This window comes from Chinchilla lanigera, unplaced genomic scaffold (genome assembly GCF_000276665.1).
Source record: "Chinchilla lanigera isolate Chin_1 unplaced genomic scaffold, ChiLan1.0 scaffold00176, whole genome shotgun sequence".
NCBI lineage: Eukaryota > Metazoa > Chordata > Mammalia > Rodentia > Chinchillidae > Chinchilla > Chinchilla lanigera.
Window position 1 is genome coordinate 127,617 of NW_004955577.1, and position 14,103 is coordinate 141,719.

The following is a 14,103-nucleotide window of genomic DNA, read 5'->3' on the forward strand; positions in this document are numbered from 1 at the left end:
TGTGCTTGCCAGGCAAGTGCTATGCCCCTGAGCTCTATCCCTGACCCAAAAAATCTTAACGTTCTGGTTCATCTCTTTTCTGTTTCAAGAAAGTCATTTAAAATGTCTAGTCCAGCATGGTGGTACATGCCTGTAATCCCAGTACTCCAGAGACTGAGGCAGGAGGATTTCTGTGAGTTCAAGGCCAGCCTGAGCTTCATAGCAAGTTCAGAGTTGTACTGAATTACACAGGGAGACCCTGTCTCCAAAAAACAAAAAAACAAAAAAATGTTGAAGTCGGGAAATGGAATACCTTTGTCTTTGCAAAGAGCCCTGATGGAGAATGCCTAGGATGGATTCTTTCACCTATTTCTAGGCGGAGGGCTGAGGGAAGCTGTGCCCCTCCAGGCTGGGAGCCTGTGAGACTCCTGCTAGGTGGAAACGGTCCCGGCCACCAGCTCAGCAGGAAGGTGGTGAGAGGAAAGGCAGCAATGCAAGGCCAGAGGAGATATCTCTTGTGCTCAGAGGCTCTGAGACCCCTGTATGGACTCTGCCTTTGGGTCTTGTTCTTCCTGCAAGCTGAAGACTTAATGTTAGAGCCTCAGAAATCCTCTAGTACTTTCCAAACAATATTTGAAAGTCATGGAATCTTTTCCTCCACAAATATAATTCTACAGAGAATGGCAGTATTTATTTTTAAAATAGATGAAAGCAGAGCTGCTCTGGCTGCCATGGGGCAAGATATCACAGAGGTCTCTGGGGCGCCTCCACGGCGTTCTGCAGAATTCCCTGTGTACCCAGCCCCGTTATTTTACTCACAGAGAAGCAGAGTCTGTGACGTGACGAGCTTCTCCATTCACCGGCTGCTTGCTGCCTGCTGCGTGGTCCCTGGCACCCCGCTGGGGCAGGGACCGTGGGGGGAGACAGAGAAAAGCCCCTGCCCTCTTCTGTCTCGTGGTCCTGCCGACGGGAGTGTTTGCAGCCATATTTTGAGACACACATGGCAGCGTACTGAGGCGTCTGATTTGTCTCTGAATCCGGGAGCCACCTAGGATGGCTCTTAGCCTGGGGCTTCTGCTGTGTGGGGTGGCTGGGTTGGGCCATCACCTGGAGGCTTTGCTAGAGGAGCTCTGACGACATTTTGGGGTGGAAGGCCCAGTGGAGTACGTCTCATATGCTGAGCGATTCTTAAGGAGGAAGGGGCAGCTGCAGGTCCCCAGAAAACTGTCCAAATGGACAAAAAGATGGATAGTACATGTGCTGCCAAGGCGAGCACCGAAAAGATGGATAAATAGGAGACACATGGTAAATCTGACACTAAAAAATATTAACGGTAGAGAATAGATGGTGATACATTTACTTTGCTATATGTTTAACATTTTCATGATGAAATTCTGAGGTGGGGAAACATCTTAAGGTCTTGAAGGATGGATAGGAGTTTGTTTCATGGAAAAGAAGGGACACTGCAGGCAGAGAGCTGGCTTCTCAGGGCCCCAGAGCAGAGGGTAAATGCCGAGGTCCCCTGGTATCTCGACAGACTGAGGTGTGCTTAGACAGGTCTGTGGGTTCCAAGTAGCTGTACCCTAGGCTTCAGAGAGGCTTAGAGCTGTCTACCATGACGTGCGTGCACACTTAGCTTGCTGCTTGGCCATTAAGTGCCAGACGGGGGCCAAGCTTTGCTGTCTTGGGCCTTCGTGGTAGCGTCTGCGTTTGCGGAAAGGAGTGTGCCCTGATGATCCTGCCTTCTCCAAAATCCAGAGTGAGAGTATGAGGAGAATCAAGACTAGGAATCTATTTAGAGAAAAGTCTGGAAGGTTTTTCTGGCTTTCTCGGTGACCAAGGGAGACTTGCAGCACCATTCTGGCTATGGAGAATTAGAAGCAAGGTGAAGGGCAGCAGCACGATAGCCAGGACCCAGCACGATGACCAGACCCAGGGTCAGGGAGTCTCCAACAAAGCTTTTTGTCAGTGTGACAGAACCAGACTTGTGAGTGCTCACTTGCCTGAATCCAGGTCCCTTCTGCCCAGTAAGTACAGCTGTCCTCAAGTGACTCCGGGCTGACCCACCTGGGGCAGGCCTCCCTCGGCTTCCCCCACCTGGAGGAATGCGCCCCAGAGCTGAGCAGCGTGGGAGGAGGGACAGCAGCAGAAGCCAGCCGAAGTCCCCCAGCATGCTCCTCCTTACACAGACAGGCCCAGGGCACACGGGCCCAAGGGAGCGAGGTTGGAAAGTCTCCCCGATACGCTGGCCTGAGCGTGGGAGAAACAGAACCTGCCTTCACTCATTAGTCCTCTCAGGGACACGTGGAGAGTGTCCCTGTGAGTTAGTCACAGCACCAGGGACGTGGGAAAAGACATCTCAAGCCAGGGACTGGAGGAGAAGGCGGATTTGGAGCCCAGCCGCAATACTCCTGAGGGTGAGTGCCGTGTCCTGGTGCCAGGGAGCCTGCGGAAGGGGCGCCTTTCACCCCCTTCTTTGCTTGTCTGAACACCTCCGTGGCCCAGCTCAGTAGTGCGTGGCTCCATGCCAGGCTTCAGAGCACCTGTGGGGGTAAATGGCAGCGCCCCTCAGGGGGGTTACAATCTGGCAAGAGAGAAGACTTTCCAAGAGAAGGAGATCGTGAGCCAAAGTAAGGAGCCCTGCAGAGCTGTTACTGTTCGCTCGCTGCCTCCAGTGTCTGGGTGGATGCGGATAGCATCTCACCTCTGCCTTAACCTTGGTGCGATTTACAGTTTGTTTAAAGGCAGCTCCTGGCTTGGAAGGCTGAGGGGCGAGGCTGGCAGGCCTGCCACATCGCTGTAGCGTTCTTAGTCTGGTATACAAGAAGGCAAGGAGCCTGGAAGGTTATTTGAGGGCGTTTCACAAATAAGTTCAAACAAGAGTATCAGCGGGGCGTTTATCCCAGGGCAAGGAGAACTCATGGAATCCAGACCATAAAGTATAAGGCTGTGTTCTCAAAGGACGTTGCTTCCAAGGATCAAGAGGGTGCTGTGCTGCCTAGGGGTTGCAAGTGTCATCCTTGGCCGGCGAAGAGCTCTGTGGGAGCTTGTAGAGCTTCTGAGACCTTGGCAAGGAGACAGCCATGCCAGCGTGAGTCATAAAATATACTCGTGCTATTGCTGGCAGTATAAGTGAAGTGATGGCATATTTCTGGAGGGCCTTTAACAATCAGTGTTCTAAATGGCCACACAGACTGCCACCTAGAAATCCCACCGGCGAGGAGCTCGTGCCGTGCGAGCGCTTGTCCAAGGGTGTAAGCGTCATGTATGCACAGTTTATCACGGCGTTATTTGGGTTCCCCCCAAAAAGAGACCACAAGCCACATGCCCCACAACACCAAAACGGTAAGACGCAGTGTGATACACACAAAGGAACGCAGCAGTTCGTGCAAAGTAACAGGGAAAAGGGTCTGAAATATTTTGGTAAAGAAAAAGCAAGCTGCAAAGAATCACGTTGTTATACCTTAAAAATGGTTTGCACAAACGCATGCGTATCTGCACACAGTGGTGTATACGTGTGGACTTTCAAAAAAGTGCTGCATTCTTGGGGGCATGAGAGGGAGGCAGCAAGGAGGGAGCTCTTATTCTGTATTCTGCCCACATCTGGTCCTGTGAAGAAGCGTGTACTCCTTGTGTGACTTTTAACAATCAGTACAGATCTTTTCAAAGACACTAGAATGTGACAGAAAGCATCCCCAGCAGGCCGTGCAGAGGTGCGTGTGTTCCCTAGGAGCTGAACAGGACCTGTCGGGCCATGCAGCACCGCATTGTGGAGCTCATCTCCCGCGTGTCCAATGAGGAGGTCACCGAGGAGCTGTTGCACGTCAATGACGACCTCAACAATGTCTTCCTCCGCTATGAGAGGTAGGAGCAGGCGCTTGAAAGGATTGTTGCCATCACCGAGGGATTTCTTCCATAAACAAGGAGAGGGAGGGAGAGAGAGATTAGAGTCAGAAAATACTCATCAGAGATGCTAATTTCTTCCCAGATGACAGAGAAAATGCTCCTGTTCTCCTGGGAACAGCAGCAGGAATTTGACATGCAGAACTGGGCTCTGCCCTTTGTGAGCCTTCGGCTGCACTGCCTCTCCCCTAGGTCCCCAGCCCCAGAGAAGGCTGGGATCGAGGGGGTCTGGGCCCAGAGCTGCCGCACCTGCTCCTTTGATGATCCTTTGAATTTGAAAAGGATTAAAGGGAAAGAAAACCTCTAGGAAGAAAAACGATTTCCTCTTTCCCATCTTGAAAAAAGCAGGGATTTTCCCTTTGTAAGTGCCAGTGTGTCTGCAGTGATCAGGGGAAACAGGCCGGGTGGAAGTGCCGGATGCTGCTGCTGCTGCTGCTTAGGAAAACACGCTCCTTTCAGGTCTTTCTGCCGCCAAGTCATCTCTAGTCTTCAGGTAACAAACCTGCAAATTCTTTTCCTTTTCCAAGACTTCCTCGGGATAGGTCCAAATTCTAGGAGTTGGACAGGCCTGTCCCTTAGGCTTTCCTGCGTAGCCCAGTGTCAGACCAGAAAGGACCTTGACCAGGCCAACCAGCTGCCATTTATGATGAGGCCCAAGAGGATGGAACCGTGGCCGAAGTCCCTCGAGTCTTGGAGTCCCTCCAGCTGATTCACAGCTTCCTGGATGGGTTGATGAGGAGGGCGAGGACCGGCATCAGTTAGGGCAACAGCTACTGTGCTTACGTTTCCCTTCGGGGGCCCAGAAGATGGTATTGTGGTCGTCACATCGCAGGGTGGTCTCAGCTTCTGCCTGTGACAGTAGGGGTGGGCGGCCCTGTGCCATCCAGCAGGTGACGTTGCCTCCGCAGTAGGAATGTGGAGCCATCCAGCAGCCTGTAGGGTATTGGCCAGAGAATGAAAACGGTTCCCAGGAGCCCTGACTCCCAGCCGGAGGCCCCCATATCTTGCCATGTGGCTTCAGTTTCCCTTGTTAGGGGCTTGGTTTTGACTGGTTAGACCTGTTTAAGCCTTGGATATAATAAGATAACAGGAGCTAATATGGCCATTGTCACTCACAAGCTCACCTGTCCTGGCCTTCCAGAGAACTCAGAGGCACTGTCTGGGACGAGCAGCCCTGTGGTGCCATCCCAGTTAGAGTACCTTGGTAAGACTAATGGCCCCCCAAAGCTAGCACGGAAAAGGCCCCTCAGGATTCAGTGCTTCCAGGGTGTCACTATCCCTGCCCTCTAGATGGACCCCTGTTGAAAAACATCACACAAGTCAAAACTGTAATAGACGCACACTGCCTAGTCAGATCATTGCTTCTGGGGGTCCTCTGCAACCAGGTGCTGGTGGGCAGCAAACAAGGAGCGGCAAACCATCCCAAGCTCTGGCCAGAAAAGTCTCCTGGATACCTCTTGGCCCGTGGCATTTGGAGCTTTTATGTATTTATGTATTTATTTATTTTTTTATTTTTATTTTTTTTCCAGTACCGGGAATCAAACTCACGACGTTGCGCTTGCCAGGCAGGCGCTGCGCCGCTGAGCTAAATCCCCAGCCCCACATTTGGAGCCTTTAAATACAGTGCAGAACTATGTATGTTGGCCCCCATAGACCTCACAACTGTTCATATATTCCCTGCCAGTGTGAGAGTGATAGGGATGGCAGAGGGGACACTTCCTGCGGTTGTTCACAGTCAGGCCCCGTTGATAGCCATCTGCTGACTGGGCGCAGAGGAGACTGGCCCAGCAGAGGTGCCTGCCCCACCCTCCTGGCGCCCACTGGGTGGTTGGCCCAGACCTGTCCACAGCTCCTGGCCAGCCTTTTCTCCAGTCATGGCCAGGGTCTGTGCCTGTCCTTTCTGTGCCACCCCATGCATGCCCCACACCCTTTTGTCCAGAGGTAGAATTGGGGCTATCCGGCAAAAGTAAGGAAGGGCCTGTGGTTAGTCCCTGGCTTTGCAGACAGGCATGTGGGATCCTCCAGGTCAGGTGGCTGACTCAGCTTCCTCTGTAGTGGGCAGAGCAGCGCGTGGGCCCGTGTTGAGGAAATGGCTGCGATGCTGTTGGTGGCCCCCTCAGTGTGGTAGCCAACACTTCATACCCGCTAAGACCAGCCAGTATACCTGTGGAAGAGGCCGGCGGCTGGAAAAAGGCGTAACACAGTTGTACATGTGGGATCTGCTCTCTCCCTCCCCACATGGGACTGTCTGGTCGCCTTCCCAAGAGATGCGCCAGCGCCGGGCCCCCATGCTCTCCGTGGGCTGTAGGTGCAGCAGCCCCCACGTGGCTCCCGTGCCCCTTACTCCTCTGCTTTCCTTCCCTGTTAGGTTCGAGCGGTACAGGTCGGGGCGATCGGTTCAGAACGCCAGCAATGGAGTAAGTGAAACCCCCATTCTGAGGAGGGTATCCCACACACAGTAGAGGCTTGGCCTCGAAACATTTGGATAACTGTAGGGTGCACCCTGGGTAAAGGAAGGCCGGAGAAGCTGGCTGGCATGCGGGAGGGTGGCACAAAACCAGGTCTTGAGCTCCTTCAACGTCACTGTCTCATGACTCAGGGCCACCTTCTTTTAAGTGGGAAGGGAGAAGAGGCCAGCAGGCAGCTCCGTGACAGCCTGGGCCCACCATGGACTCCGAAGGTGGTGAGGGAGCCACCTTGCGTCTATGTGGGGCCGTATTGATGTCTTTTCTTACAAAACCCTACACAGTACCTGCCATGTTCACCTCGGCACTACCCAGAGGCCCGGCCCTCACCCTGCCTCCTGTCCCACAGGTACTCACCGAAGTGACGGAAGACAACTTGATAGACCTGGGCCCTGGCTCTCCTGCCGTGGTGAGCCCCATGGTGGGAAGCACGGCGCCTCCATCTTCGCTCTCCTCCCAGCTGGCAGGCCTGGGTGAGTGTCTCACTGCTGCAGAGGGGCTCCCAGCCGGGCCTCCTGAGGCCTCCTCGCCGCCGGAGGGCTGGAGAGAGCATTCTGGGGAGCCCTGTGAAGGCGTATTTCTGAGCCTTAGCCAGCTGTACAGCTTCCAGTTCCTAGTTTCTGTCCTGAAACTTGAAGTTTAAGCCTGTGTTGGAAAGCAGAGGTGGGGGAAGTTCCAAGTGTCAGCATTAACTAAGCCGAAGGTGGCAAAGAGGTTTTAGTTTATTGGTTGCTTGAGACTCAGTTTTGATCCTAAAGCCAAATCAGACCTAAAAGATAAATGTGACAGATTGGAGATGTCTGCAGTGGGCTGAGAAATAGGATGTCATGGCACTGACAGACATACTTACCTTCCTCGAACTGTTCCATTAACCTAAACGGTTCCACTGTGAAACTTACGTGGAACTCCCCACCTCGTATACACCATCAGAATGTGTATGGGACTTAGGATTCTCCATTTATATTGAATGATACCAACTTGGAACAAATAAAATAATATTGACATAATTAACAAACATGACCCTCAGAATTCTGTCCTCTATCTTTCTTTTCTGTTTCCTTTTTTCATAACGTTTGTCCTTCTTCCTTTGTTTCACTTCAGTTAAATTAAGATTTTGTTTAAGCTGGGCATGGTGCACACACCTCTGATCCCAGCACTGTGGAAGACTGAGGTCAGGGGATTGTAGGTGCAAGCCCAGGATAGGCAAATTAGCAACTTAGTGAGACCCTGTCTCAAAATAAAAGATAAAAAAGAACCAGGAATATAGGTCAGTAGGAAGGCCTGGTGTTCAGCACCAGTACAAAAGAAAAAAAGAAAATCGAAAAAAAACCAAAAAAACCTTTATTTAGTGGCCTGTTAGTTGCTAGAATTCATCCTCTTCATATTTCCTATATCCGTAATCACTGTTTCCTTATCAGGACAGATTTCTTTGCCTACAGTCCATCCAGATTATGGCTACCAGATTTAATGCCTGAAATTCAAAGTACTGTCTCCCTTCTTAAAGAATGCCTGGCGTCTGCCCATCGACTCCTTCACCTGGCATTTGAGCCTCGTCCCTGGCTGTTTCTCAGCTGCCTTCCCAGCCTCCTCCTCCACTCATCTCTCCCTTGAGCAGTGACACTTCACACAGCCTGGCCTTCCAGACCGTGTGTCCGTGTCCCTGCCTTCTCCTCGTTCCCTAGCATAGCCCCCCTTATTGTAAAAGGCCCACCCTTGTATCGGTTTCGGGCCTACCCCAGTTCCTTCAGCCAAGTACAACCGTTGTTTGCCTCTGACCACCTACTTGACGACCTTCCTAAGGCCCAAGGACCGTGTCACATTCCTCTGGGTCCACTGGAGGTCTGGCTCTGAACTTGGCAGGTGCCTATGAAGTAGATACCAAACAAATAAGCTACCCAGATCTTTCAGTACTGCGACTGAGGGCCCCTGACAATGGTGCCGTGGGAAGGCTGCAAGTGCTCCGGCCGCTCCCTGCCTTCTCCGCTGCCAGCAGTCTCCGCTTTGCTCATGACACTCTCTCCCCTTAAGCAGCTAGGGGACCGTACTGTCCTGTCTCCCCCAGCCCTGCCCTTGCGGTACTGGGCGTGTTAGGGATGGTCTTGTCCTCCTCGCAGGCCCTTCACCTGCCCCGCTTGTGTCCTGTCTTGGAGCCCCATCGGGTCCACAGTGTACATTGGTTCTCACCTGCCGCTTGTTTTGTTGTCGCAGACTTGGGGACTGAGAGTGTCAGCGGCACCCTCAGTTCACTGCAGCAGTGCAGTCCTCGTGATGGCTTTGACATGTTTGCCCAGACCAGAGGGAACTCCTTAGCCGAGCAGCGCAAGACGTACGTGGGGCCCCTCCGGTGGCTGTCTGAAGATGGTGCAGGGGGTGTTAGGGGGAGTTGGCTCAGCCCTGGTCACAGTCCGGCACAAAGAGGCCTTTTGTTTACCAGATCCGGGACTGCCAGGAGCTTTAAAATATGGCTGTGAGGGTTTGGCACTGGCTACAGATGTTGAGTGAACGCCAGCCCCTCTCCCACTCCTCGCTGCCCTTGGGGTTGGTCCTGATGTCAGTTCTCCTGCAGTTGCAGGGGTCCACTCTTCTCTTCTCTCCTGCCTGTGTTACAGCTGCAGACACAACCTTCCACAGCCCCCCATCTGCAGGAGCTCAGATACAGGAGGGTGCAGCCAGGCAGGGACCCCAACGTGTGCCTCACAGCAGTATTTAACTGCCAAAAAAATGTGGAGAGAGCAGAGGCTTTTACAGTAGCCACTCTGGCAAAGATGAGCCGTATGGAATTGGAGGAGTTGATTCCAAAACAGACAGTCCCTTGCGTCTCAGAAAGGCACAGGGCATGCCTTGAGCTTTCTGTTCAGCCCGAAGGTGATTACTGCTTCTAAAAGTAGTATTACTGTGCGTTTATCTAGTTCCCCTTCTGAGGCGCTCCAGGGTACTTTTGACACCATACCACCGAGCGCCAGAGCGGCCCCCCAGTGTTGTGACCCAAAAGAAGGACTATGAAAAGCACAAACCCCAGGCCCCAGAGTTCAGTGGGGAGCTACACTCGAGCCCAGGTGTTCTTGTTTCAGCTGTAGAGATATAGCATGAGCCCTCAGCCTCCACCCAGGGCCAAGGTCGCACCTGAGAAAGGTGCTGTGGGACAGGAAATGATGAGTTACACCACCCCCACCCCTGGGGCCACTCACTTTGCTTGTGCTGCTTTGTCTCTAGGGTCACCTATGAGGACCCCCAGGCTGTTGGAGGACTCGCTTCTGCACTAGATAGTAGGAAACAGAGCTCAGAAGTGGTAAGTCTTATATCCTATGTTCGGCCCAGTCTTCTGCAGGGAGAGTCAGGCAGTTTGGTAAAGCTGGCTGCATAGTTCAGCAGAAGCTGACTTGTATAGCAGCAGGGACTGGCTAAGGGAGGTGCATGGAGCACCTGTCTGCCACCAAGCAGTCTCTTACTGAGTCCTCCCCCGCCCTGTGAGATGACAGTCCTGTGGTACTCGAGAGAAACAGGTGGAGGAGGTGGAAGATGCGCCAGGCGACATGCAGAGAGCAGGCAGCCTGTGGGGATCCCATCCTGAGAGTTTCTGACTCCGTAGCCCCTGATCTTCCCACTGCAGTGATAGGAAGCTCTTAGGACTCAGGCCTCCCACGGCCACGTATGGCCTCTCTTCACATCTGACGGTGCCCTGGAGCTGGGCAGTGCACTGACAGCATAATACTGTCGCAGGGAAGGCGAGTACCAACCTGACCCAGCTCTCTGAACTGGTAGCTGGCCTAGCCAAGCACTGCTACCCCAGTGGAGGGCAGCTGAGGGCCAGGATTTCTTTGGGGAGCTGGACCAGTTAGGGGGTGGCTGGGAGGGTTTCCCAGGAAGCTCTCAGTTTGGAAGGAGTAAAGCCAAGGGGAGGCACCTTGAAGTTGAGGGTGGTATTTGTGTGGTCCCTAAATGCAGCTGTGGCTTGTCTAAGATTTCAGATCACTGAAGGAGAAGGGATTTGTATGTAACGCTTCTCCAGAGCATTTTCTTACCTGTGCCCGACTAGGAAATAAGTGGGGGTACATGCTGTTTGCAGGGGCAGCTATCTACCACAGCCGAAAATCCTGCCAGCTTCCCCAGTGGGCAGCAGGGGTGCAGGACCCACCCATCCACTGCACAGGGAGGTATGCAGAGGGCTCTTTGCTCCTCGAATACCAGTTCTTAGCTTTCCATAACTCTTGTCCAAACAAGTCCAGACAGGCAGTATGACTGTAGCCTGGCATCTCTAAGAAACCCCCTCCCCCTCCCGCTCCCGGGCTCTTCTCATCCGGCCTAGCCAACATGATCTGAAGGGCTGCATACCTCCGCGCTGGCCACCAGGGGGCCCAGGAGAGTCAGTGGCTGCCTTGGGCTCTCAGGACCTGACCCTTCCCCTGGAAGAACAGGCCGTTCCACTGAACCCCAGATGCCCACCATCCAGCAATAGTTGTTGTATTTTTCTCCCGTTATTCAGGCTGTCCTGCTCCCAGCCCGTTAGAGAGCCGGCCAGAGTCCTGGCAGTCTTCTGTCCGGCAAGGACCCCCTGCCGGGCTGCCTGCTCTCTGCTCCGGCTCAGGCCGGCCCACTCCGTGCCAGCATGTGTCCTGCCACACCCTTGCCTTATCAGGGCCCAGGCCCAGGCCCCAGTCCAGGTGTGGTGATTTCTTGCTTCACCCTCTGCGTACGTGGCCTCCTGCTCCCAAAGGTCCTGAGGTCCTGAGGACAGCAGCGAGTTGGCCGCACACGCTGGCACCTTGCTGTCCATGTTTACCTTCCCTGCGGCAAGGCTGGCCTCAGCAGTGTGGGCGGATTTCGGCTGTGTCTGTGTGCGGACATCCCTCTGGCTGCCTTGACCCCGCCCAAGCCCTGCCGACCTGGAAGTGAAAACTGGCCAAGAGAGAAACTCAGAGCACAACAGCGGGAAGAGTGTCTTAAAGCCACACCTCCGCAGATACAACCCACCAAGTCAGCCATCTCCGCTTTGAACATTTTTATCATTTACAAGATGAGTAGAGCCTAGAGAGTTCCCAGGCGCACAGGAGCAGTTGGCCTGTCTCTGTTAGGCTGTTGGGGTTCACGGTTACTAAACTTCTTTTCCAGGCACTAAGGGAGAGGCACTAGGGGCGGGGCTGGGGGGCAGCAGGTCACATTTCCTTATGCGACAAATGACCAAGTCTAAACATTGACGTTTCAGTTTCCGCAATATATGTTACGACTTCTTCGTTATGGGTCTTTCTGTGACTTTTCTTTCTGGGACTTTTCTGTCCTCGGCCCAGCAGAGAGGGAAAGGTGGGGACTTTGACCTGGAGCCCATAGACAGCTGGCTTATGACCCAAGGAATGGTGAGGAGCCGTTGCTGAGCCGAGCCGCGCCGAGCCCGCTGTCCATCCCAACCCTCACCCGTGTCACAGCCTCTTCCTCGTGCCACCTGCCCAGCCCTTGTGATCAGACAAGGCCACACTTGCCTCTTCTGATGGGGGTGCCAAATTTCCCCGACTGTCTTTGTGTAATCTCCTGAGGGGACAGACTTCCTGCCCCAGAAACACCATCTCTGGTTTCTGCTCACGCTCATGCCCTGGGCCTTCGGGGTCCGTGGCATTAGCAGTGGGGAGGAGGGCCCGTCCCTCCGTGAGTTACCTCAGGAGCTCCCGGCAGTATTCATTTTTCCAGGATGAGCACAAGTACCTGTGGCCCTTGCTTGGGAGGTGACAACTCTGAGGGAGCAGTCACGAAGCATCTGGCCAGTCACAGATGCGCCCTAGCCTCGTGCCAGGGAATTCAGCAGTTCTAGGCTTGGTGGACGTTTGTGATACAGTTACCTGTGTCCACTGAGTCAGTTCAAAGGACTTGAGGCCTCTTACAGTTACACACACAGTAGGCTCAGAGTGAAAAGACGACAACTCCAGGGAGTTTAACATCAGAAGCATAGTTCTCGTCTGGTGGAGCTTTTCTGGCACGGAGGCCTGGGAGGATCTCTCCTGCCTTGTCTGTTCTGGTGGCCCTGAATGCAGTATGCAGAAGGAGCGTGACTGTTTCACCAGGCTGACCATTTCACCCCCAGCATGGAGCCCAGAGCTCTGGGTACAGGTGGAAGGGCGGGAGTGGAGGCAGTGCAGGGAGTGGAAGCTGGTGACAGCGGGAGAGGTGGGCCTCCGCCCTGCCAGTGGGTGGAGTAAGACGTTGCATGACCAGCCTTAGGTTCCAGGCCAGGCTGTGGCCAAGAGAGGGGCCCGAACCACTGACTGTCCCGGAAGGGCCCGCAGGTCCCAGACTGCAGTCAGCGCAGGGCCGCCTGCCTGAGCGGGACCTGTGCCAGGCAGGGCCACAGAACCGTGGGTGTGTGCTTTGGCTAGCGATCTGTGCACGGCTGTGCTTTTGTGGCACCGTCCTCTTGCTACCTGCCGCTGCAGCAGCATATCCCTGCCCTAGACGAGAAGGCATCAGCCCCAAGGCCAGCTGGAGACGTGGGCTGGCCAGGCCCCTCATTTGCTTCTGAAAGACACGCTAGGCTATGAGTGGCTTTAGAGCAGACCCTGACGACCATGTCTGCTCCACTGTTCAGACTGAGAAAATGTAGCCCTTGTACCTACTAATCCTGCAAAAAAGGATACTGCCTTCCCAAACTGTCCAGTGTGGCCTTGGCAGATGGTGTGGTGCCTGGCCCTGCCCACACAGGGTGCCGCCCCCCACTGCCCTGTCCCCACACCGAGCTCCAGTCTCCAACCTCCGGGAGACAGACCTGACTAACAGCTAACCTTGTGTCTCACCTGCCCACTGCGGTGTGTTTTTTTCTCCTTTAAAACAATATTAATTGCTTTGCTTTATTTCCCATAGTATAGAAACCCTGAGTCTTCCCAAACCTCCTGAGTGCAAATTCTTACATGGAAACTTTTTGTACTATCGAGTGAGACCAGAGGCCTTTAGGCTGTTTCTGCCATCGGGTTTGGTGGAAGCAGCAGGGGAGAGTTCCACACCTCCTGAAAACGGCACACCCGTGCTACAAACTTGGTCTTGTTGCATAGAAAATTGGACAGGTAGACCTTGTGGGCTTGGGACCACGGGAAGCTGCAAACAAGCACCTCACCAGGACCTCCGTCCCCTGAGACTTCAGGTGTGAGGTTCCCGACCCAAAAGCTACCTAGCCGTGCCAGGCTCGGTGCCAGTTGAAGAGAAACAAGATCTGGCATGGGCCAGTGCTGAGCCAGTGGCCCTATTGGTCTTTCTGCTTTTGCCAGAGAGTGAGTAGCTAAACTGTCTCTCATTTGCGGGGTACAGCCGGGGATGCCCTGGTGTGAACAAATATAGGTCAAAGCAATAGCAGAAGTAGGTTAGTGAAGTCCAATAATGCCAAGCCTAATCGGAGGAGCCCGCGAGGCCCCTCTCGCTCAGGACAAATGATCGGTAATGCTGAGAGACTCAAGCCTGGCAGGCCCAAGGCTCCAGAGAGCCTGGCCACAGAGAGCCTGGCTGTGGCTGATCTTTTCTGATCCCTGAAGCTGAGCCAGCCCTGCCTACAGCTCCAGGTGAGAGGGAACTGACAGCGGGACGATCTGGCCTCCTCTTGGAACCCAGTCTGCTGCCCTAGCACCTGAGCTCCCCGCTTCTCTTGTAATCTCAAAACAGAGCTGGTGTGACTGTTGCCTTGGCCCCACTAGCTCAGCCTGTCCATCTTCACAGGACGTGGCTTTGTAAAGGCCTTAGTTTCTGTGGGAGAATGTTCCAGTCAACTTCCTTTTTTTTCCTCTTC

The 14,103-nt window shown here is 53.9% G+C and overlaps 1 protein-coding gene across 5 annotated transcripts in view; it reads left to right on the plus strand.

Annotated features, from left to right (window-relative positions):
* The window catches only part of Tom1l2 (target of myb1 like 2 membrane trafficking protein), a gene marked incomplete at its 5' end in the record, with an annotated part of 59,505 nt that overhangs the window by 33,740 nt on the left and 11,662 nt on the right, over window positions 1-14,103 (plus strand). For 3 of the 5 annotated variants that reach the window (XR_001232462.1, XM_013509628.1, XM_013509629.1), the window contains 5 exon segments: window positions 3,710-3,843; window positions 6,251-6,299; window positions 6,697-6,820; window positions 8,556-8,673; window positions 9,561-9,636. Coding sequence is in view for 4 of the 5 variants with exons in the window: in XM_013509628.1 (XP_013365082.1) it covers window positions 3,710-3,843; window positions 6,251-6,299; window positions 6,697-6,820; window positions 8,556-8,673; window positions 9,561-9,636 (501 nt within the window). 5 annotated transcript variants of the gene reach the window in all.